Source organism: Vollenhovia emeryi, unplaced genomic scaffold (assembly GCF_000949405.1).
Source record: "Vollenhovia emeryi isolate VEMERY1.0 unplaced genomic scaffold, V.emery_V1.0 DF939148.1, whole genome shotgun sequence".
Classification (NCBI taxonomy): Eukaryota; Metazoa; Arthropoda; class Insecta; order Hymenoptera; family Formicidae; genus Vollenhovia; species Vollenhovia emeryi.
This window is the reverse complement of record NW_011967218.1, coordinates 2037456-2059056: the sequence shown is the minus strand read 5'-3', so window position 1 is coordinate 2059056 and position 21601 is coordinate 2037456. Positions and strand designations below refer to the sequence as shown.

The following is a 21601-nucleotide window of genomic DNA, read 5'->3' as shown; positions in this document are numbered from 1 at the left end:
CATTATTTTTGTCTTTAGTGCTAGTCGATGAACGTATGTTTAAAAAAAATGTATACAGTTCTCATTATATCGTCTTATTACCGATTCTAAACGAACGTTTGCGTAAGCTCTGAAGATCTAAAGTGGAAACTCCTGCATCGTCATTTCTTCTCTCTTTCTTTGCGTAATATTGATGAAGCTGAAAGATGATGGAAAGCCTTTATTTGCTATGCCGAAAACAATGTAAAACATCCTCTTAGCAACATAAATCCCGTAAGAGTCGAGATGCTGCAAATATCTAGATGATATCAATGTACTAACTCTTTTCTTTATTTTACTGTTATTTTTCCTTAAAAAAAAAGTCGTGAGTCTATTTCGCCAGATTTAATTCTTAATCTTTTCTCAGTAAGAAAGTTCTATTATTAATACCTTAATAGATATGGGGTGAAGCCCGAGACTCGGGATCTGTTATCAATCACGAGTTGGCCGTTCCTATATGAAGTTACGTGTCACCCCAAATTATATGATTATTTCTTTATAATACTTCTATTTAAATATTAAGTCGTTTAAGCGAAATTTACTCAAATATATATAGTTCGCATATAAAAATATTTGGAGTTCTATTTAAACTATGTGTTTATATACATTATTATTATATTAAATAAAATAATTATTCAGATATAAAAATTATGCAACTTATTCAAAGGGACGAATGATCATTATTAATGTGACTCTCATTTTTTGAAGAAACATGAAACGCACAAACGTTTTTCTTTTCGTCGCGAATGTAAGGCCGATAAAACTTGCCAGCAGTTTTCTATTTATACCCCAAAAATTCTATATGTTAACACATACATACAATGGAAGAAATATGTAAATACATTTTTACGCTTACTTTATTCCGGATTTTCTTGGACGGTACGTTCGTTTGACTTCATCGCCTTCGAAAGCCTTTCAAGGCACAATATCAATTCGCAGTGCTTAGTATGAGGAAACATGTCAACCGCAATGGCCTTTACCGGTACCAATGGCTCACCTAGATATTGCTTGGAACTAGGTCGTGCTAAGTCAATTAAATTTCTCATGGCAGCACGAGGGTCACATGATATGTACACTAGTCTGTTCAGCTTTTTTGATTTACGCAGTGTTAATAAAGCCCTTTGATCTGGGAAAGATTAAGTTACAGGTAAGTAACATTTCTTTATAATATTAACAGCTTAAATGTTATTTACGTGTAACGATAGCTTACGTAAGCCAGCTCGTGGGGGATCCACAATGGCAGTAATATTGGATTTCGTTGTCCTCTGAATGACAGGCAACAAAATGTCCTCGGCCTTCCCGATAAAAAATTCGCAGTTGGTAATATCGTTCTTGATAGCGTTTTCCTTTGCATCCTTTATAGCGTCGGGAATAACTTCCACTCCTAACACTTCACCGCAATGCTTCGAGAAACAGAGACCTATAGTGCCAGTACCGCAACACACGTCAAGTAGCGCCGTGTCCATCGTGGGCTCGGCAAGATCAATTACCGCCTTGTATAAGACTTCTGCTCCTAATGTATTGATTTGGAAAAATGCTTGAGGTGAAACTCGGAACTTCATTCCGAGTAGCGTCTCTTCTATATATTCTGTTCCACTAATATGATATAAGGTGTCGCTACTCTCACCGCCTATACCTCTGCAAAATTTAATTATGCAAGTATAATGTATGCAGAAAATGCATACACTACCTTTGTACAATATACGTACTTCTTATCTATTGTTTGAAAGTACAACGAAGTGACATTAGCATCGGCACCTTTCCCGGTTTCAAAAAATATTCTCAGCTGCGACTTTAACTCCTCTAGTTCGTCACTGCTTAGATTCTGAGGGTGTATTCCTACTATTAACATCAGATGACTGGCACGAGTGGTTCGAGCGGTAACTTGTCTCCAGTATCCACTATGATCTACTGGATTAAAAGGTTCTAAATTTGACTCGTGTATAAATGTTTCTAGTATCTGAAATATACAACATATAAACTTCAGATTCTATCTCTATTTCTGTCACGTCTGAACAAAATCGGCAATTGAAATTAACCTTTACGGCGACTTTCATATTTTCTGGAATGTGACAAAGATCGTCAATGGGTCCAACCGCTGTAGAACCTGAGGCGTAAGTTGACAGTCTAAAGCCAATCATAATTTTGCTCTGTTCACTGTCTTTGCCTGCGTCGTAAAATAGGAAAATTTAAATTCATCCTAGCAGAATTTCTACATCCTCGTACAAAAATATAGAACTAATTACCAACTGTGAACTCGCATTTATTTCTATACGCCTCGGTGACGTCAGCCGAAAGTATATTTTGCAGTTCGCATGGTAATCCATCGTGCAATTGTTTCTGCGAATTCACCCACTCTGTCAGCGCTTTACTTTCCGCAAGCATTTGCTGGCCAATTTTTATCAGGATAGATTTCATCTCCTTCTGCTTGAGTGTTAGCTAAAAATGTACAGCAGAGGTTTGATACTTTCCGACACGGGAGCATAATGAAATGCCTTACTTGATCGGGATACGGCACGTTCCACAAAGGAGTAGTGATAAATTTAATTCTATCCATAGGGGAGCAGTTTGGATCCTCGGCGTCGGTCTTCAGACGTTTGTTGCTGGACTCCTCCTCCAGTTGTCTTTTCACAAAGGGATCCGGAGCTGGTTTGGCGGCCTTAGGAGAAGGCAAGAATTAAAACGGGGTGTCTAATGCCGCAGGGGTAATCAGCGTTAACGAAGGAGAATACCTGCGCGGTGAGTTTACTATTTTTCCACAGAATCCCATTTATAGTGCTTATCGCTCGCTGACGACACTCCTCGTTTCTGAAGCATACGTATAGCCAGCTGCTGCCCTTCCTGGGCGGCTTTACCTTGCACGACTGCAAGTCCAGCTTTTCGTTCAGGAACTTCTTGAACTCGCCAATTCCGTAATACTTGGGCAAGCCGCGCACTTCTATCTTGTACTTCTCGGAGGTGAAATCGTCCCTCTCGAGGTACGCATACGGATTCTTCTCGTTCTCCGCAACGCTGCTCGGTAACATCTCCCTAGCGTTTGCGTCGGTCATTATGTCAATTTCTTCAAATAACGTTCGCAACGTTTAATTCATCGAAATCTCGTACGTCTTATAAAATCTTTATCTCAGGATAAATTGCGCTGCTCGACTCCAATGTTTCTTATTCACTGTACACTTTTACGCTAGACTGCAGGCGTAATTAATTCTAATCAAGTGCTTGGCTGCTGGCCAACTAAACAACTGCGATGAAGGCAATAAATGAAGCTGATCGGGGAAGCACGTGTCGTTGCTCCAATTTAGAGCAGGTTAGGATATATGTTTTCGCGCTACTCTCCTGGTCTTCGTAGCTGAACTTTGTGCACTTTTCATCTTCTTCCTCCAGCTACACCCTTGTCTCACTTTGAGTGTAAAAAGTGTAGTAAGGCAAACCCGTGCCTTCTCGTTCTGTTCTTTTGTAACGGTAAGTGCAACGTAACGCGATTACAAAGAACAATTTTCGGTTTGTCCCCCGTGGCAAAATTATTTTGTATTTCTCATCTTATTTTTCCAACGTCTAAACTGTATATCCCTTTCATTTTAAGTGCAGGGGCTCGATCATTGAATCTTGTCTTCCAGCGTGAACTCGAGAAAAGCGAAAAATTTTTTATTCGAGAATTTTACCAATCGTCTATATAAAATTATATTATATAATATAATAAAATTTTTTTCGAAAACTTACAACATTACGTTATTGATATTTAACTAAAAGTGGATGTCAAAACAAAAATGGATGTCAAACATAACGAATTTGATTGGTCTATAAGCAAGTGCATAAGAAAATGGACCAATCAAATTCGTTATGCATAATTGCATATGTTTATGCACTTATGCAAAAGTGTGTGCTTCCCGTTTCACAGTGGAACAAGAAAATTGCACTCAGTGTGCACCAGTGTTGCACTAGATTTCCCAGTGGAAAACGCTATTATTTTAAGGTCTAATGCGACTACAAGGAACGGGCCTCAACGCGTTCCACATGGAATGGAAATTCGCTTATAAACGCGGGGCATGTCCGCGTTTCCCGGACTTTTCTCTCTCTCTCTCTCTCTCTCTCTCCCTCTCTCTGCTTTACCGCCGCGAATGTCGCAACGACGTTCGCCAGCAGATGGCGATTAATGCAAGGCGTCGGCAGGATGATAAACTACGTCGCGGCCTTCAAGTCCGTGTCCAATCGTCGGTGACCTCCGAGACTTTTCAAATTTGAACTGCAAAATCGATCGACTGTTATTGTTTATAAGTCCGACGCGAGCTCGCGGTAGGTCGGATCGGCGAAGGACCCGCGCGTGTCCGCGCTGCCACGGCGACGATGAAGAGCCGCTGACTCGCTCGTGCTCGGGATTGCCCGTTTGCTGTTCGCCGCGATCGGAACAAAGGACCCTTGCGATGTTTACGCCGATCAGATCCAAGCCCAAGGGCTACGGCACCGTGCTGAGTGACACGGTGGTGAATACGCCGCAGCCGCAGGCCACGTCGACCGTTCGTAGAAAAAGCCCGTACGTTTTTCCTCCTCCGTCTTTCTCTCCTCCCGGGAAAAAAATCCCACCTCCGCGAATCAACAGGCGTTCCGTTACGACCCTTCCCTCACGAGCGTCTCCGCGTGTCGAACCGGTTCTCGTCCCGTGCGCCCGTTCCACCCGCGATTATTCCTCGCGTCCCCCGTGCGATACTCGTCCTCGCGCGGACCGCAGTTGATTCTTGGCGATAATGCGTGAGGGTGCGTCTGAAAAAGGTATTTTGCTCTAGGCTGGAGAACAGATTCAGCGACAGGCGTTCGAGCGAGGAGAAGGTCAGGCAGTATCCGTCGTACGAGAATGAGCTGACGCCGAGAGCGGACGCTTCGTTAGGTCTTCTCAGAATGTCAGGTACGTATGGCAAGATTTGGGTTTGGATTTGTGAGCAGCATTAGCATTGCACTAACGTGCTATCGTCGGCAGACCTCATGAGCATAAGCGCAGTGGGGGACGAACAAAAAGTGAATTGTCCCAATTTAGAGGAGCTCTTGTGCGCTAGGAAGATTCTCCAAAGGTGTAGCGATACAAAATGCTCCACGTTAACCACAGGTAAATAGAGAAAAAAAACAGATGCACAGGGATAGCTGTGCAAGCGAAGTTTGTTTGTATTAAGCTGATCAATTGGACAATTGTTTTAGATACAAATAAAGAGAACAATGCTAACGTGCAAAATATAACAGACAATGTACCGGCTTTCAATTGTGCTATGCCAATTGGGACGTCCGATAAGGTGTGCTCAACGAACGAAGTCTGTACGATCAGTGTAGGTATCCGCGATTAACGAGTCTGATGTGAAAACGAGAATATTTGAGGAAAAATAAATTTCAGGATATCTTTGAACCCAGCGAAATCAGTGCGCGATCATCTGGTATCAGTAGCAGTGCCAAAAGACATTCTCCTGTAAACAACTTATTTGATGGCACCGGTATCAGTGAAAACGACATAATAGCGCAACTTAACAACGAGATGTTTGCAGATATCAATAACGAAGAATTTCTGTCTGGCTCAAAAATGGCCGAACGTCTGTTCGCCGATCAGGCTTGCTGGCAGCAAAATAACACATATAGTATGCCAGTCGCGAATTCAGGAAAACAGAAAGTAAACGATAGCAACTTCTCTGGTTTCATGGGAGAACAAGATCTAACAGTAGAGTATGTATATTTTTGCGCGTATACGGTATGATTATATAAGGTATATGTAATAAGGTGATGTCTGAATATTATATAGCTCTTGTGCTGGACGAAAAGTATCCGTTGGCCAGTACTTTGAACGCAAATCTGGTGATGTAGGAACGTTGGGGTACAATGACAAATTAAGAACAAGCTTTTTTGGTATTGCTTCCGAAACTCCCGCAAGAAGTGGCAAACTACCAGCATTAGTCGAGTCCGCTATCTTGACGGATGGTAATTACACGGTTTTGTATTAAAAGTTACATTAAATTTCTTTTTGTGTACAAAAAGGCTGTATTGTAGCAGCGTCGACGACAGACTCGACGGAAAAGGAGGATATGCGTATTCCCAGTACAAGAGACACAGATGCAAATAGCATCCTAAGCTTGAGTACCATTGCCAATACTTTACAAGATGTTGATAGCGGGACGCCACGACGATTGGTTGATCAGCTTTTAATGGCGCAGAAAAAGAAGAGGAATTCAGTGATACAGGACAGAAGCGCGAGAAAAGAAACTTATACGTTGAAAAGTCCTTCCAATGAAAAGTCCATCCTGCCTACTGAGACTGCTAATAAATTTGACGACACTAATATAGAAGCTCTTTCAGCCAAATTATTACTAGATAGTAAAACTAACAATAAAGCTGCCAACGAAACCGCTGATGTAAAAGGGGAGTGTATGAGAGTGTCATTTCCTTCAAATAAAAATGTCAAGGAGGCTAAATCCTTCGCAGATGTATCCGAAAAGATAATACACGACGAAACGTGTGATGAAAGCGTTACATCTTCCTTTAATCCAGATTTAGGTATGTATTCCGACCTCTGTGATTTATACCCTTTTTTTGTTTTATATTGATTTTGCACAAGGTTCCAAGCTTAATATAATCATACATCCAACATTGATATATTCTATTTTAGTATTTAAAAATATAAGTTAAAAACTTCAATGTGTAATATATTTTAATATGTACATAACTTGAACACTAGGTGTGTCGTCAACATCAGATTTTGAACCTTCGAACCAGCTTTTACGAGATTCCACATTACCGTGCAGTGACAAATTGACTGCGTCGTCCAATGTATCATTTAAAATAAACAGAAATAATTATAATGAAAACTACAAGGAATTAAATATACCAAAAGAAGCAATAAGAAAAAAGGATATCTCTAACAGCGTGTTAGATTCATTGAAGAGTACAGAGATACAAACTAATTCAAGCAGTACGATTTATTCAATTATTTGCTCATTCTCTTTGTGATAGGTGTGATAAATAAGACAATATTTTTCCTTAATTTTTCAGAGAATGTTGTTCTTGGCAAGAATACAAAAGAATTATGCCATTGCATTGTTGGTATGACAAGTGAAGTTAATGTTGAACTTATAAACAATGGAGGTAGATGGATTAGATACAGCTTTAAGCTAATTAAAGTGGTAGGAGATGCGCAAAGTATCGAATTAGGTATACCTCCGGAAGCGATTTTAAATTCTAATGGATCCCAGTCCACAAAGGTATAATTTGGTATCGGCTGAAAATGAATTCTTGTTGGCATCGATAATTATCGTACTGTTTCTTTCAGATTGAAGTGAAAGTGACGAAGATGTGCAAGCCAATATTTGTAGAATTAAAAATATGTTTGTCAGACATGGTGGCAAAATCAACATGGTCTATACAGCACATGATCTTCGTTAATCCGGAACAACCAGATCTTGACATCATGTGTCCTTTTGACAAACGGGAATTGGATTTCCAATACATCACAGAGGAAACAACGAAAGTTTTACCCATAACGTTGCATAACAAAAACAACGTTGCCGTACCTGTAAAGCTCTCCATACTACAAGTGAGATATGACTCTACTAAAGATACAATCAAATCGATGTATTGAAAAATGATTAACATGCTTTTAATTATCATAGGATGAATCCAAATTATTCAGTATCAATGAACCAACCCATTTAGTACTTGCACCACTTGAGAAATGTACCAAAAATGTTATGTGTAAGAAACCGCGATCAACAAGTAAGTGTGTTTCACATTGGATGTATTCTTTGTATGCGTTTTTCTATTGGAGATAAAAAGAAGTTCCGTTGAATAGATTCTCCGCAGAGACTGCCACAACAGTGGAAGAGCAACCTAATTGTATGTGTACAATGCATGAATGACACTGTATTACTCAGGAAGGAAGTGCCTCTTTACGCACAATCTGGTATTTGTAAAATTCAAATTGTCGACACAGAAGTGCCTATAGTCGTTACGAGGCAGCAAGGAAAATTGGTACATATCGTCAACTCGGGGAACGTAGCGACTCACGTGTCCGCTGCTGTCGTGCAAATTGAAGGGCATCCGATCACGATGCAAGATTTTTCTGTTAAACCAGACAATATGTTCTTACAAGTCGGAGAAAGAGGGTCATTCTTAATTGTATATAGACCACAATTTTTAGATGCAAATTCTGTAAATAGCGAGAGGTAAGACGATCAGTTGGTAAAACTTCTAAATTCTTGCCCATCGTATTATTCAGCATATTTATTGTTATCTCTTCAGATACGCAAAGATGAAGTTAGTTGCCGGGAACAACGCTTACCACTATATCATAAGTACCGAACGAAGAGAAGAGGAAGATAATTATTTACGTTGCCATACACCTAACAACGTTGCATCATTAAGTCCAGCAACATCGCCACAAAGTGTAGCATCTAATAAGTAAGTTGACGAGTTTGTACGTGTAATTACACTATTACTATAATAATATGCAATGATCTTGTACATAGATCTGGACCTTGCGATAGAAATTCACCAATTAGTACGGTGTCTAGTATAGCTGTAGCGGGAAACATAATTCCGATCAGAGCTACACACGCTGCCCTGGTATGGAATAGTGTGAAAACAGGAAAAAGTGAGACTAAGGAATTTACGCTTCGAAATACGAGTAACAACAAAATCAAGATTCAAATCGACATATGTGACGATAGTAAAAGCTTTAAGGTATCGTACATACATATAGTATATTGTGTTATCGTCCCTTCCGTCATTTCAACCATTGTGGTTCCTCTGCATATATCTGTGCGTCAGAATATGTTTAGGAACCTACAACTTAACGCCGAACGGCTCCGAGGATTTGAACTCGGATCTTTCGCTCATTAGAGCAACGCACATCTCTCTGCGCCAAGCTCACACCACTACATATTGTGTTATGTATCTGAATAAAAGGAGTTTACGGAATTCATAACAATAAAAATTTTCATTACAGTTTGTTGGAGATAAACAGGCTATCAACACAAGCATGGTACTGGCAATGCAACGTCAAGAAAGTAAGACATTCGCAGTTGCGTTCAGTCCGTATTGCGTGGGTCCAGTAGTTGGAAAAATTACTATCAAACATTATACGAAAGAAAGTAGCGATTCTCAACAGTACAAAAAAGTGCGTATGTTTGATGCTACTGAGTACGTTTTAACTTATTTTTTTTTAACAAGTTTGACGAGGGAATATTTACAATTTTAATCGACAGATTCCTTTGTATGGACATGGTGGCTACAGCAGAGTGAAGATTACAAATACATTTAAAGATTCGAGCGGAAAAATATGGTTGTCACTTGGCAATTTGTACTCTGACACTACGACTTTGAGCGCAAATATTAGATTGGACAACGTTGGCGACTTACGTTCGTTCGCCAAGATCACAGTTATACCGAAAGGTTTAAACTGATTTCTCCATTCTCTTTGTGCATTGCATGTCATGTACATACACGTGCATTTTTACCTTGAATCTAGGGATAAACGTATTCATATTTTTTAGTTATTTTTCCAACAATGAATTCCAGTTGGTCTGTAAATCCGAAGGAAATAATACTTGATTCTAAGGAATCTCAGCTAATAGCAATACGATTTCACCCGAAGAAAGAAGACCTGGCGTTATTGCAACGCTCGCAGACGGAAGTGACGCACGTTGCAACGATAAACGTCACCTACGGCGATGAACCGACTCGTTGGCGAATACGCAGGTAAAAGTTGCACTAAATAGCACAGACATTTTATTGGCGTTAATTTTCATCGCTGGCGAATGTATACTTCTCAGATTATACAACAAAATAAAAGAGTCAGGTGAATTGACTCTGAATGAGGACGAGACGTTCAAGAATATTGTGTATCCCATATGTAAAGCTTTCCCCGGTGAGCAACTAATTCCCGGTTTAACGTCAATTCGCGACTCTATCGTAAGTACATACAATTATTTACCCTCATTGTCCGTTAACGCAATAATGACGACGCATGTTCAAATAGCAAAATCTAAGCGATCTGTGCACCGGCGTTCATCAGTCCGAGATAATGTTAACAGTGGAAGCGTGCGCGGACGATACTCTGCCTATACATTATACCGACGAATCGGAAATGTATCAGTCCCTGATAAGCGACACTACACTTGTTGACGAAGGGGGTGGAGCGAGTTTCTTCGCTTCTCAGTAAGAGGCTTTTTATTTATTCGTCTATGTCGTAGACATATTAACTATAGACTGCTTATGGTGCAGTAGAGTCCTAAGTGAAGGCATTCTCCTGAGGGAAGATGGATAGTACAAATTTATTTGGGTGTCTATCTTTTTCTAATGGGCGTGAGTCACGAGTCGGAGAAAGATAGACCACCCAAATAAATTCATACTATCCTTTCCCCTCAGGAGGATGCTCCCACTGTCTCATAAGCCCGTATCAGACTACGGATTGAGATTAGATTGAAATTTGACCAATCAGAGTAAAGTTTACCAATCTCAAGTTCAGTGACTTACTCTGGTTCAGTGAACTCTATACATACTGGAATGAGTGATCTATAGTTCTGGCTGTTGCCGAGAGAGAGGTGCGTTGGGTGAATCCTTGTCTCCTTCTAGTACTACCTGATTGGATAATCGCATATAAGTGACGCCCTTCTTCTCGTCATTTATATGCGACTATCCAATCAGGTAGTACTAGAAGGAGACAAGGATTCACCCAAACGCACCTCTCTCTCGGCAACAGCCAGAACAATAGATCACTCATTCCAGTATGTATAGAGTTCACTGCTCTGGTTGATTCAATTTCAATCTAATCTCAAACCGTAGTCCAATACGGGCTGTAAGTAGTAGTCCATGGTGTATGTATATTCTAATGTGTCTTCTAACATATTCATATTTCTTATTGCACTTTGTATTGGCTTTTGATGAAATTTCAACTTGAGATTTCTGGTTTAAAAAAAAAGAGACATTTTGTTACGCAGAACGATAGAACACGAGAATCAACACGAGTTGCAAGGGGATCAATTCACCGTAACTCCGTCCACCATCGTACTCACTCCTCCGATACGGAACGAAGCGACCGTGACTGTACTTAACTTCTCCAAAGCGGCCGAGTCATTCGAGACGAGCTTGTCGAATTCGAAACATTTCAGTGTGGTCCCCGCGGAGGGGATGTTGCCCAGCAAAAAGAGCTTTTCTCTGAAGATACAGTGTTCGCAGAAAATCGATCGTAATATGCAGGCTGTGCTCGAGATATACACGGAGAATAACAAACAGGATGTGTTGATCAAAGTCGTCGTGAGGCGATAATCCGAATATATTCGCGACAATCGATTATTTATTTATATTGTAACTGAAAGTTTAACAAAATCGATATTTTATTAATGCAAGACGAATTTCTAATAAACCGCTACGTGTCTTTTTTCGCTACGTCCCTCGCCGCTCCGGTCTGCCCGTAGTTATTTAAGTTTATCGGAGAAGTCGTCAGCGACGAGGTGATGTTGAATTCCGTGTTGTGCTTCTCTTTTAAAGCCAGCATCACCGAGACCATATTTCCCACGTCGTCGATGCCCGAGTGCAGACGCCCCCTCAGCGGAAGGTTCAATCGCATAAGCATGTCCCTCAAGCTCTTCGGATAGTACCCGGTGGACTCGCAGAACGTGTACTTGAGATCGATCCACTGTTTGAACTGATCCGGCAGAGCGATGCCGTCCAGGTCGCACTGGCTCGGCAGCATGATCTTCAGGTCCCAGTTGCCACACGTCACGAACGAGCTCTTTCCAGCCTCGTCGACGTACCCCCCCTCCTTCAGCCACTCGCAGAACCGCGGGAACGTGTCCGCGAAGTGCGGCTGGTCGTCCACCGTCTCCTGCATGATCCCGGTCAATTCTGTGCAGAAGGACGTGAGGGTGGGATGGACCCTGGGCCTCACGTACGCATGGAACATGTCCTTCAGCTGCCAGTCGCGGGTGGACAGCACCGCGCACGGCAGCTCGATGATCTCCTGCGGCTTGAGCACCTCGTGCCTCTCGCACGTCGCCTCCAAGTCCATCACGAGAAGGTACTCGAAGCGCTGCGTCACCTCGCGCGAACGACCGGCCATCGTTCTCGGATACCTTCGGAGAACCCGGCGAGCCATACTCATCTTCCGCGCCGACGGTTCATGCCCCTGTGTGGTTTCCCAAACAAAATAAACGCTTTAGGTCGAGCTGCCTAGCTCCGGTCCCTTATTTACGCAGTTTTTCCAGCGACCTCGTTACACTTGTTTGTTCGATCAGCCGTGAATGGGTTTGCCGCGAGATTAAATTTCGTGCGCGAGGTATTTATTATTGCAACATCGAGGTTTTTGTTCGGCCTGCGTCACGCTGTCGAGAGGGCGGGAACTGTTGGGTACAACTCGTGGACAGAGGCTCCTACTTTAACTTGTGAAAGATAGAGAATAACCCGTGAGTTACCTAACACCCGTAATTGATTAACCAATCTAGAAACGGCGGCTCTCGTTTTCGAATACTGTCACGACGGCTGGCATTCGGGAATCAACATTAGACTGTTTATTGCGATGAATATTGCCATGTGCCCGCCTAGCGAGAGGGTGGTCCAGGTTCAAAGCCTGGCTGAGAAAATATTTAGACACCTGTCACGGCCCTCGGTCCTTTATTCCTTCAAATTTGTGTCCAGCACAATTGAGCCATACGAATTTTACTAATTTGCCAATGTAGAAAATTGCATGACGACCCGTGGCTGGCAAATTCTAATAAAAAAAAAAAAAAAAGGACCTCACCCTGGCTGAGGTAATGTTTTTCGCAATGAACTTCTTTAATTGGAATTTGCCAGCCACGGGTCGTCGTGCAATTTTCTGCACTGGTGCTCCATAACCAAGTTGAGGGTTAGAGCTCTCGCAGCTCGGAAATCTCCCGGCGACGTTACCTAACGGTCGAGTTTTGCGGACCAGCGCGATTCCGCGGAGGCGAGATCGAATCGAATTCGCGCGAGTGCCAATAGACGCGCGTCCGCACGGTCCCACGTTCCCCTGGCACGTGGCTCTGTTTTGGAAGGTCGGTCGCGCAACAGCGCGGATACACTGTCATTCGCCCGTATCTTCGGCGCGACCGGCGACAGCGGCGACTCCGGCGAGACGCGCGGCAAGAACATAACCTCCAAGTCGTTGAAACGGTGACCGTTTGGGAGCCGGCGATTTCACGATGACGTCCAGCGACGAGCGGCTCGTGAATTTACCATGGTGAGTGCGAATAACAATACGGAGACGCTCGAGGCGTCGGTCCGCGAGCGCCGGCTGACGACCTTGTTGCGTTTTTCAGGGTCGAGAAGTACCGTCCCAAGAGCCTGGACGAGCTTATTTCCCACGAGACGATAATAAAGACGAGTAAGTAAGCGACTCGGGTAAACAACGCGCGGACGCGTTCATTAAACAAGCGGCGATTGCTCGTTACAGTAAACAAGTACATTGATGAGAATCAGCTGCCGCATCTTCTGCTGTACGGGCCACCCGGGACGGGCAAGACCAGCACTATACTGGCGTGCGCACGTAAACTCTACACCCCGGCTCAATTCAACTCAATGGTTGCGTATCCGTGGCTAAGGCGTCCGGTTTCACCAACGTCGCTTAACTTAGGATACTTTGTACAAATGTTCTGTAACGCTTTGTCTCCACGAGCTATGTAGCACCGCCGAGCGAGAAAGCGAACAACGAAAAGAGGAGAGCTGAAGAGCTACAGAGTTCATAGGGCAAAAGTCCTCTACGAGCTATGTTGCACTGTCGAGCAAGAAAGAAAGAGTGAAAAACGAAAAGAAGGAAGCCGAAGAGCCACAGAGTTCATAGGGCAAAAATCTTGCAGAATACTCAATCTTAAGGCTGGTCTACAATACATGGACCAAGCTTGGTGTAAGGAGAAAGCGAGACCCGTTAGCTTTTGGTGTAAGGAAGCTAAACTATAGGCATAATTTTTAAAATATTTGTAACACTGGCCGACGGCGTTTTGTCCGAGAGTAAACGTAAGAGTTGAAGTAGGAGTAAGAAATAAAGTTGATAATTTCCTTATACTCTTACTCCTTGCTCCAGACTTACTCCACGTATTGTAGACCAGGCCTTAGTTTATTGTTTGTCTGTAAGAAAACGGTTGGAAAGAGACAAAGGACGAAGTGAGCCAAGCTTAAGCGACGTTGGTGTAATCGAGCCTGAGGCCCGGCTTTTCATTTTCTGGTTAACTGTTAACCAGAAGTTAGTCGACTCTCCTACTTTTTCTATGTTAGCTGAGAAGAGCCGGAGAGTCGACTAACCTCTGGTTAACAGTTAACCAGACAATGAAGAACCAGGCCTAAGTAGTTTCGCATCTCCTTGTCTCACTGTCGCATGTGTGTTTCAGGTGCTAGAATTGAACGCTTCCGATGACAGAGGCATCGGTATCGTGCGCGGCCAAATCCTGAGTTTCGCCAGCACGGGCACTATGTACAGATCTGCGTTTAAATTGATTATCCTGGACGAGGCCGACGCTATGACGACCGACGCTCAGAATGCACTGAGGAGAAGTAAGCGTCGTGCGTCTCGAGACTCGTGGATCGCAAGGTGTTTATATCACGGGTGTTACTTTCAGTTATCGAGAAGTACACGGATAACGTGCGTTTCTGCATCATATGCAACTACCTGAGCAAGATTATCCCGGCTTTGCAGTCTCGTTGCACCAGGTTTAGATTCCTGCCTCTCGCCTCGCAGCAGATAATGCCGAGATTGAATCATGTCATTGAAGCGGAAAAGTGAGCGAGGATTTATCGTATATTTAATTACGATTCTTTATCTCAGGCATGGCCAGTCATTTTCGATTTACGGGTTGCGTTCAAAATCTTCAAACTTTCCACGGGCCGAAATAGTCCCAAAAGTATTAAACTTTCTTTATTTTTTTATGAGAAATAGCTATTTTAATGTTAAATTTAAGTATTAATTGAACTAGTTTTATAGTTTTCTTTCTTTAATTTTTTATTTTTCCAAATATCGCAGGCCGTAGGTTGGCCATGCCTTTCTCTATCTTCTTGAAGTCCTCCGCTAATGAAACGTTTTATAGCTTAAAAGTTACGGAGGACGGGAAGGAAGCGTTAATGACGTTAAGCGGTGGAGATATGAGGAAAGTAATAAGCGTACTACAAAGTACATGGTTCGCTTACGGCATGGTGAGCGCAGAGAACGTGTACAATTGTGTGGGACATCCGTTACCAAGTGACATAAAAAGTATCTTAAACTGGTTGCTGAACGAGCCTTATGATACGTGCTACAAGAGTATCCTTTGACAATACTGCCCTTTCTACACCTAAGAATGAGGCCGAGTAAGATAGACTGGCAAAGATCGCCGTATCGAGACCGTTTATGGACTCGAGTGCCTTTTCACTTAAGAAGACGGTTAAAAATTATACAAAAATCATACTTTAGTATGACGGTCATACTAAAATATCTGTGTAAACTTCTCCCGGGATGAGCCACGAGCAGAATCATCCTTAAGTGTAGAAAAGGCATAACAGGTGTTAGATAGTTCCTCTGTGTCCGAATTGTGCGATCCTTAATATACATTTCGCAGAGATTCAAGAGCTGAAGTTGAACAAAGGACTTGCGCTGCAAGATATATTGACGGAAATTCACTCGTGCGTAGTCACAAGTACGTACGGTGTTTTATAACGTGTACGCGCGATACTTGCGATTATCTCTAACAAGCATGTTTCTTTCAGTTGCATTTCCCGATTCGATGTTCATCGATTTACTGTGCAAAATGGCAGATATAGAAAAAAGACTGGCTGGCGGGTGTCGCGACGCCATTCAAGTAAATTCCCTTATATCGGCGTTCTACAAGGTTCGCGATATCGAAACGTGATATCCTCCGTCACGCGAGTTAATCGAAAGATATTCTATTTTGTAAGTCTGAAAACACTGTATACTTTTTTTTAAGATAGAAACTATCGCTCGCGTCGTGCATTATACGTTTTGCATAACGCGGTAATACACGTGTGTTCAACAGTGAGGGTATTTTTAACTTGTTGGAAAAAGGAATAAATGAACTTTTACAGCATCTCCCGTGAAAAAGAGAATGGTTCCTTATTTCTCTAGAAATATCTGATATACGGAAATCGCGTGTATATCGTAAAAACGTAATAAAATTGTCAGCACACAACGGAGCCGATCCGATATTTACGATCGATCTTATAACTCCGTTTCCCCGTAACATTTTTTTCCCGCCCGAAAATAATAGAACCATAAAAGCAATGTGTATATCTCAGATACGAGTTACAATAACGAGATCGCTATCGTCGCTCGGCTCCTCCGCTTAATTGCATTCTGGCGTGCGTCTTATCGGCGACACACGAAAATCTAAAAGTACCCCGTCAAAGCGTAAGTCGCGAATCAGTCGAGTCACCATCGATTCCTCGCGTCATAAATTACAGCCCCCGTCCTGCTCGCCGCCGCCGCCGCCTCTCCGCCCGCCTTCGGCCCTTCGGGATCGTGATGATCTCCTTACGTGCGCGGAAAAGTGCAAACTTCATTCAGGAGATGATAACTTTCACGAGCAGACAAGCAAACACGCGGACCGGGGAGCCGAGGGAAAACTCCGGCGGCGCCGGGGCTACAAGCCTGCAATCAGTGTACCTCCCGATCTTGCGGGCGGGACCCGGACCGACCGACAGTAGCCCGACAAATGCCGTCCAATCAGCACGCGATCGTTCGGGCATCACGTCGACGACCGTGGGGGAACCACGTCGAAACTTCGGGCATGCGAGCCTCGGTGTAAAGACCCCTCCGCGTCGTAGAAATTTAAGGCCGGCCTCGCGTTACACCCCCGCGTCGCGCGCGGAAACCGCACGACGACGCACGTAAACTGAAATATCCATGAGGTGACCTCGATCGAACGTCTTCAAGTTTTCGCGAAAACTCAGAAATCGTTCGCGGACTCGCGAGATTGTCGGCGATCTCGTTGAATGAAGATCGTACAGCCGCGCGACGTATGGCGCCCGCTTCTACCTGCCCCCCCCCCCCGCGATCTATTAATTATCTACCGCTCTCTTAACACTAGAAGTACCGAGCGGTCACTTCTGACCGTTTCTATTTTCTAGATATCAAAACTCTATTTCTGGCAATAAAAGAAAAGATTCTGAAATTTTATGACTTTTCATCAGTCGTTTGATTGGTGAAAAGCTATAAAATTTCAGAGTCCTATCTTTTATACGAGAAACAGGGTATTAATCTAAAAAAAAAATGGAACACTCAGGAGTGACCGCTCGGTACTTCTAGTGTTAAAGTCAATCAGCAGTATACTCATAACTGTGATCAGTGACTGTTCACTGCTTTTCAGTGATGATCCACCGATTGACTTTGAGAGAGAGCAGTTTTCAATTTTCCATTGTGTTTCGGGAAGCAGTCGTTTTTCTTCTCGATATGAAATATTCGACGCGAGAGTTCCGTTCGACGCGTGCTACACGAGCCGCGTCTGCAGGTCGCGTAAAAGATAGATGCGCGCTAATAGAGGACGAGAGGTCCCGCGGTGACGAACGTTGTCGAGAAGCAGCAGGAGGTGGAGGAGGAGGAGGAAGGACCTTGGCAAGTTAATTATGCACGCATTTTCGCGTTCGCACAGAATCAGAGGGCTCAATCGATAGAGTGTCGCGGAAGATATCCGCTTTAAATTCGCAAGGCTCGGGGCATTCGCGTATCCGCGCGACGCGGCACCGAACTCGCGCGACAAGCGTTACACGGCCGTAGGATGCGAGAAGAGCGCGTAAAGCGGCTTATATCTCCTGGCAGCGTGGCGAGACCCATCATCTCCCCCGCCCCGGGAGAGCGCTGTAAACCTATATGCAATCCGTGCAAGTGGAATGACCCAACGCTAGCCCCGGCATGCCATTAGCTTCCCTCCGCGTGCGATCCGCCGTATTTCCCGAATGTTGCAAATATTTTGCAGAGCGGAGCTTATACGCGCGCGGAGAGGGGCCTTGCTTTAAGTTTAATACGTTCTTACGCCGGATGCGCGGATGTACCCATTTCGGCGCGCGCGCACGCGACGGACGTTAAATCCTGGACCCTTTCAACGAGAGTCACGAGGTCCGACGGAGATATTAAGGGCAGGATTTAGTCGCGATTAATGTATCGTTCATCGAATTAGAGAACAATTGTAAGATTAATAAACGGTTAACGTTCATAAGCAAATCTTTCCTTTGTCGCTCGATTAACCCCGCGCAGTCGAGAAGCGATTCTCTTGGTTGAACGCAGTGACTCGAACTGCGATTGAAAGACGATCTTCGACATGTATACGAGGAGAGCCATAGCTGAAAGCCTTTGCCACGCATAGAGGACAGTCCTATATTATGAGACAAGCTTCTAATATGAGGTAGTAGGATTTCAACATCATAAATTCTTGGGAGTATCAATGAAATTCTTAGAATTTTTGATAGTACGACCTCCTCGCCGGTCATGTTCTCCTGATATTTTTTTCACTTTTGCGGGATATAGATTTCGGATTTAATCACGAATCTTTATTCACAACGATTACACGATCTAACAATGAATTTTCCACTAAACAGATTTCACTCCAAGACCAATAAATTCACGATGAAACCAATAGATGATAACCCTGCTATCTCATATTAGGAACTTATCTCATAATAGGGGACTTTTCTCTACATATTGTCTGTTCGTCTTATCCATTAATATATGTATTGTTTTTATGACAGTTAAAAAAATATCCTCAACTTTTCAGCAAGAAAGCTTTGAGTGCGATGGGTTAATTTTAGATTTATTTTATTTTACGATTTTTCGATTCAACGATTTTTTTTTACCTGATCCGATGCGCTCGCTATTGGGAATGAAACTTGCTTCTATTATACCTTCGCGTTGGAAAGAAAAATCGACTCATTATTCATCAGAGAACTTATCGTTAAAATTTGCTGTACTAAAGATAGGATACTTTACATGTATAAAATATTTTAATCGCCCGCTGGTGCCCTTTCCCGTCCCCCGCCCCCCCTTCATCTGCGTTTACCATAAAAGAGCGCAGACTGGGCGCACTCCTCTCAAGTGGAGAGAGATCGGAGTGCGAGAGAGAGAGAGAGAGAGAGAGAGCTTCGAGTAGTAGTGGATTTTGCTTCCGATAAAATGAATTGTTAATCCCTCTAATTCATTTCGCGAGTGTTATCATGCGCAAATTAGACCTCGATAAGTGCGCGCCATGGCTAACGCGAGATTATAATTATTCATCTCCTCATTAAGCAGCATTTCGCGTTAACAGTGCTCGCGGAGCGAGGACGAGGGTCGAGGACGCGCGCGCGCAGGTGTGCGTGTGGAGAAAAAAAAGGGCCAGACAAATAAAGCGAGAAAAATTGATGGGGGTCGATCGCGGTAATTAAAACGGACACAGTCCTTCACGCGCGGGACGAACCGGGGCGATCGGATCTCGCGGAAATTACGGCCCCGCGCTGCGCGCATTCCAGGATCCGATTATTAATAATCGATGCCCGGCCCTCTGGCCCTCCGGCAGGGAGAGGGGCTAAGGACGTCGAAATTAATCGGAGAAAACTTCTCCCCGTCCCTCATAAAAGCGCGCGGGGCCACATATTCTTCGAATTAGTAATTAAATAACACTCAGGCGCGATACTGAACGAAACTTCCGGGTTAATAAGAACTTTCGAACTCGGCGTGCTAGCACGTCGATTCTGCCAGCTATTTCATGTTGAAAACTTGGCGCAGACGTGCCCTTAACTTTCTGCTTCGAAATAACTAATTCAATTAGTATATCAGTGCTAGCGTGGGGTTAACTACGTCTTCGCGAGTATACGTAATCCACGTTCCAGGCTTAACTTTGACACAGCGTATCCTCCCTTGAACTTTCGTTTTAGGCCGGCCGTCCGGCTCCGGAAGAATGATTGCCAAGTGTCTTCCGATATACCTGCTTAAAAGTACGCGGGACTCCCTGTTTACTTGCTCGGGCAAAAAGGCTCGCTTGCTCAGCGCCTTATCTGCCAGACGGGTTTTACGCGTCTCTTATCACGCCACAGTACGATTTTCCATTATCATAAGCATACAACGATCAAATATTGTGCATCTTCGGTCTATCAAGTAAGACGTGGGTGGTTTAACAGAACATTTTTTTTCTGTTTTACGCTTCTATCTATTTATGTCAGTCGAAACTTTAGATTAGATAGGATTTATTTCTCACAGCCGTTTAAAAAATAACGCCGAATGGTCAACGTGTCGAGCCGCAAGATGCGCTAGTTGATCTGACAAAGTCTCGCGGACAAGAACACGAATCTACGACCGTAGATGCTGCACGCGGTAAGATTTCAAATTGCTATGTCAAACTTGTTGAACAATCCGGAATGACATAACTACACTTTCTTATTTCTTAGTTCAGTTATACTTGCGGGAGGCACGAATTATCTTAACTCTATCTCTTTTATGAAAGGATAACACGAGCACCTTTCCACTCAACCCCATCTGATTCGATTCGTAATATGTACACCTAATGGATTTGTCCATTTTAGAAGCGGCTCTTTTTCGAAACTAAATTTGTACGCGTCATCGTTTCTTACGTAAACGTCACAGTTTCGTGCGGAAAAAAAATTGTAATCCAGGTCCACGACGAGCGACAATAAATCGATACGTAAAATATCGTGCAAATTGTGCCAATACCCACCCGTGCGTTTTCTCGCGCGAGGGATAAGGCTTCTAAAATAATTCTCTCCTTCCAAAATGACCAATTCAATTTGCGACCCTACTTGTCCGCATGTTTATATAAACGCGGCCGTAAATTAAAGAGAGCGACGCGCGGGACGAACGACCGTCTCCCGGCCGTACACTCCAGCCGGAGGAAATTCGACGTCGGACACGTCGAAGAAATACGCGGCCGAGAGGACGTCCGGCCGACCGAGGGTGGTACGTATGCAGATTTAACGAGCGCGAAATAACCGCCGGCACCGCGTTTGCGGCGCGCTCGCGAGTGCCACCGCGAACAATAAGGCGACGCGTCCCCCTCCTGCCCTTCCGTCGCAAGTGGCCGCGCGTGTCGACCGCGTGACGAGGGATTGAAATTCAATTTCACACGGGTGTAGTTCTCGCGGCGAAACCACACACAAGGGTCGCAAAGCAGCACGCGAATAAAAGCGCGGGGTCGCGACGCCAGGTAGACTCGCATTTCCGCTTAATCTCAATCGCATCCCCCCCGGTGCCGGGGATTTCACCCCCCCCCTCACCCCGAGCCGCCCTTCCGCCCCTTTCTCGCGCGTCCTCCATCCTCCCTTTTAGCGGCCTCTCTCTCTCTCTCTGTCCTCTCTCTCTCTCTCTCCCGCGGTAAATATCCGATAATCTATATCCCGCGGATACAACGAACGTTTATATCCGCGGGAAATCGCGAGTCGCGTAACCGAAAAACTAATCGAAAACTTGAGAACTAACCGGAAAGCTTATCGAAAGCGTTCAGCTTTCCTTTTTCCTCCCCATCTCCCTTTGCCCCCCTCGCAAAGCTTGAATTTCCCAGCAGCGCTTATGCAGCACGCTTATCTCGGTGTGTGCTATGTAGGTGAAATTTTGAGAATCTTGATAAAACGGGTACGTTTACAG

The 21601-nt window shown here is 43.9% G+C and overlaps 4 protein-coding genes across 7 annotated transcripts; 2 read left to right on the top strand and 2 right to left on the bottom strand.

Moving 5' to 3' along the window:
- Window positions 1–61: 61 nt before the first annotated feature.
- Window positions 62–3354, bottom strand: LOC105565958 (tRNA (uracil-5-)-methyltransferase homolog A-like). 2 transcript variants are annotated; one of them, XM_012019583.1, is made up of 8 exons: window positions 2751–3354; window positions 2519–2677; window positions 2265–2457; window positions 2058–2185; window positions 1728–1978; window positions 1229–1656; window positions 875–1144; window positions 62–471 (listed from the first exon to the last, which is right to left on the bottom strand). In XM_012019583.1, exons 1-7 carry the CDS (start codon window positions 3066–3068, stop codon window positions 876–878), a joined length of 1746 nt encoding a protein of 581 aa, XP_011874973.1. In that variant the 5' UTR covers window positions 3069–3354; the 3' UTR covers window positions 62–471; window position 875. The 2 variants fall into 2 exon arrangements, with proteins under 2 accessions (XP_011874973.1, XP_011874972.1); XM_012019582.1 differs by having other exon boundaries at window positions 62–178.
- Window positions 3355–4157: 803 nt separating this feature from the next.
- LOC105565956 lies at window positions 4158–11399 on the top strand. 2 transcript variants are annotated; one of them, XM_012019578.1, is made up of 20 exons: window positions 4158–4546; window positions 4797–4915; window positions 4988–5113; window positions 5203–5327; window positions 5393–5715; window positions 5792–5967; window positions 6040–6540; window positions 6722–6955; window positions 7036–7244; window positions 7313–7576; window positions 7653–7755; window positions 7832–8204; window positions 8281–8439; window positions 8508–8721; window positions 8987–9157; window positions 9246–9432; window positions 9534–9738; window positions 9813–9951; window positions 10019–10197; window positions 10980–11399. In XM_012019578.1, exons 1-20 carry the CDS (start codon window positions 4437–4439, stop codon window positions 11305–11307), a joined length of 4245 nt encoding a protein of 1414 aa, XP_011874968.1. In that variant the 5' UTR covers window positions 4158–4436; the 3' UTR covers window positions 11308–11399. The 2 variants fall into 2 exon arrangements, with proteins under 2 accessions (XP_011874968.1, XP_011874967.1); XM_012019577.1 differs by having other exon boundaries at window positions 6037–6540.
- On the bottom strand, window positions 11323–13004 carry LOC105565957 (ERI1 exoribonuclease 3). 2 transcript variants are annotated; one of them, XM_012019579.1, is made up of 2 exons: window positions 12925–13004; window positions 11323–12166 (listed from the first exon to the last, which is right to left on the bottom strand). In XM_012019579.1, the coding sequence occupies exon 2, from the start codon at window positions 12140–12142 to the stop codon at window positions 11408–11410; it is 735 nt and encodes a 244-aa protein (XP_011874969.1). In that variant the 5' UTR covers window positions 12143–12166; window positions 12925–13004; the 3' UTR covers window positions 11323–11407. The 2 variants fall into 2 exon arrangements, with proteins under 2 accessions (XP_011874969.1, XP_011874970.1); XM_012019580.1 differs by lacking the exon at window positions 12925–13004 and adding an exon at window positions 12779–12898.
- Window positions 13005–13153: 149 nt separating this feature from the next.
- LOC105565954 (replication factor C subunit 5) lies at window positions 13154–16081 on the top strand. Its single transcript, XM_012019576.1, has 8 exons — window positions 13154–13237; window positions 13317–13381; window positions 13451–13578; window positions 14382–14544; window positions 14610–14769; window positions 15075–15286; window positions 15582–15659; window positions 15730–16081. The coding sequence occupies exons 1-8, from the start codon at window positions 13200–13202 to the stop codon at window positions 15870–15872; spliced, it is 987 nt and encodes a 328-aa protein (XP_011874966.1). The 5' UTR covers window positions 13154–13199; the 3' UTR covers window positions 15873–16081.
- Window positions 16082–21601: the final 5520 nt, after the last annotated feature.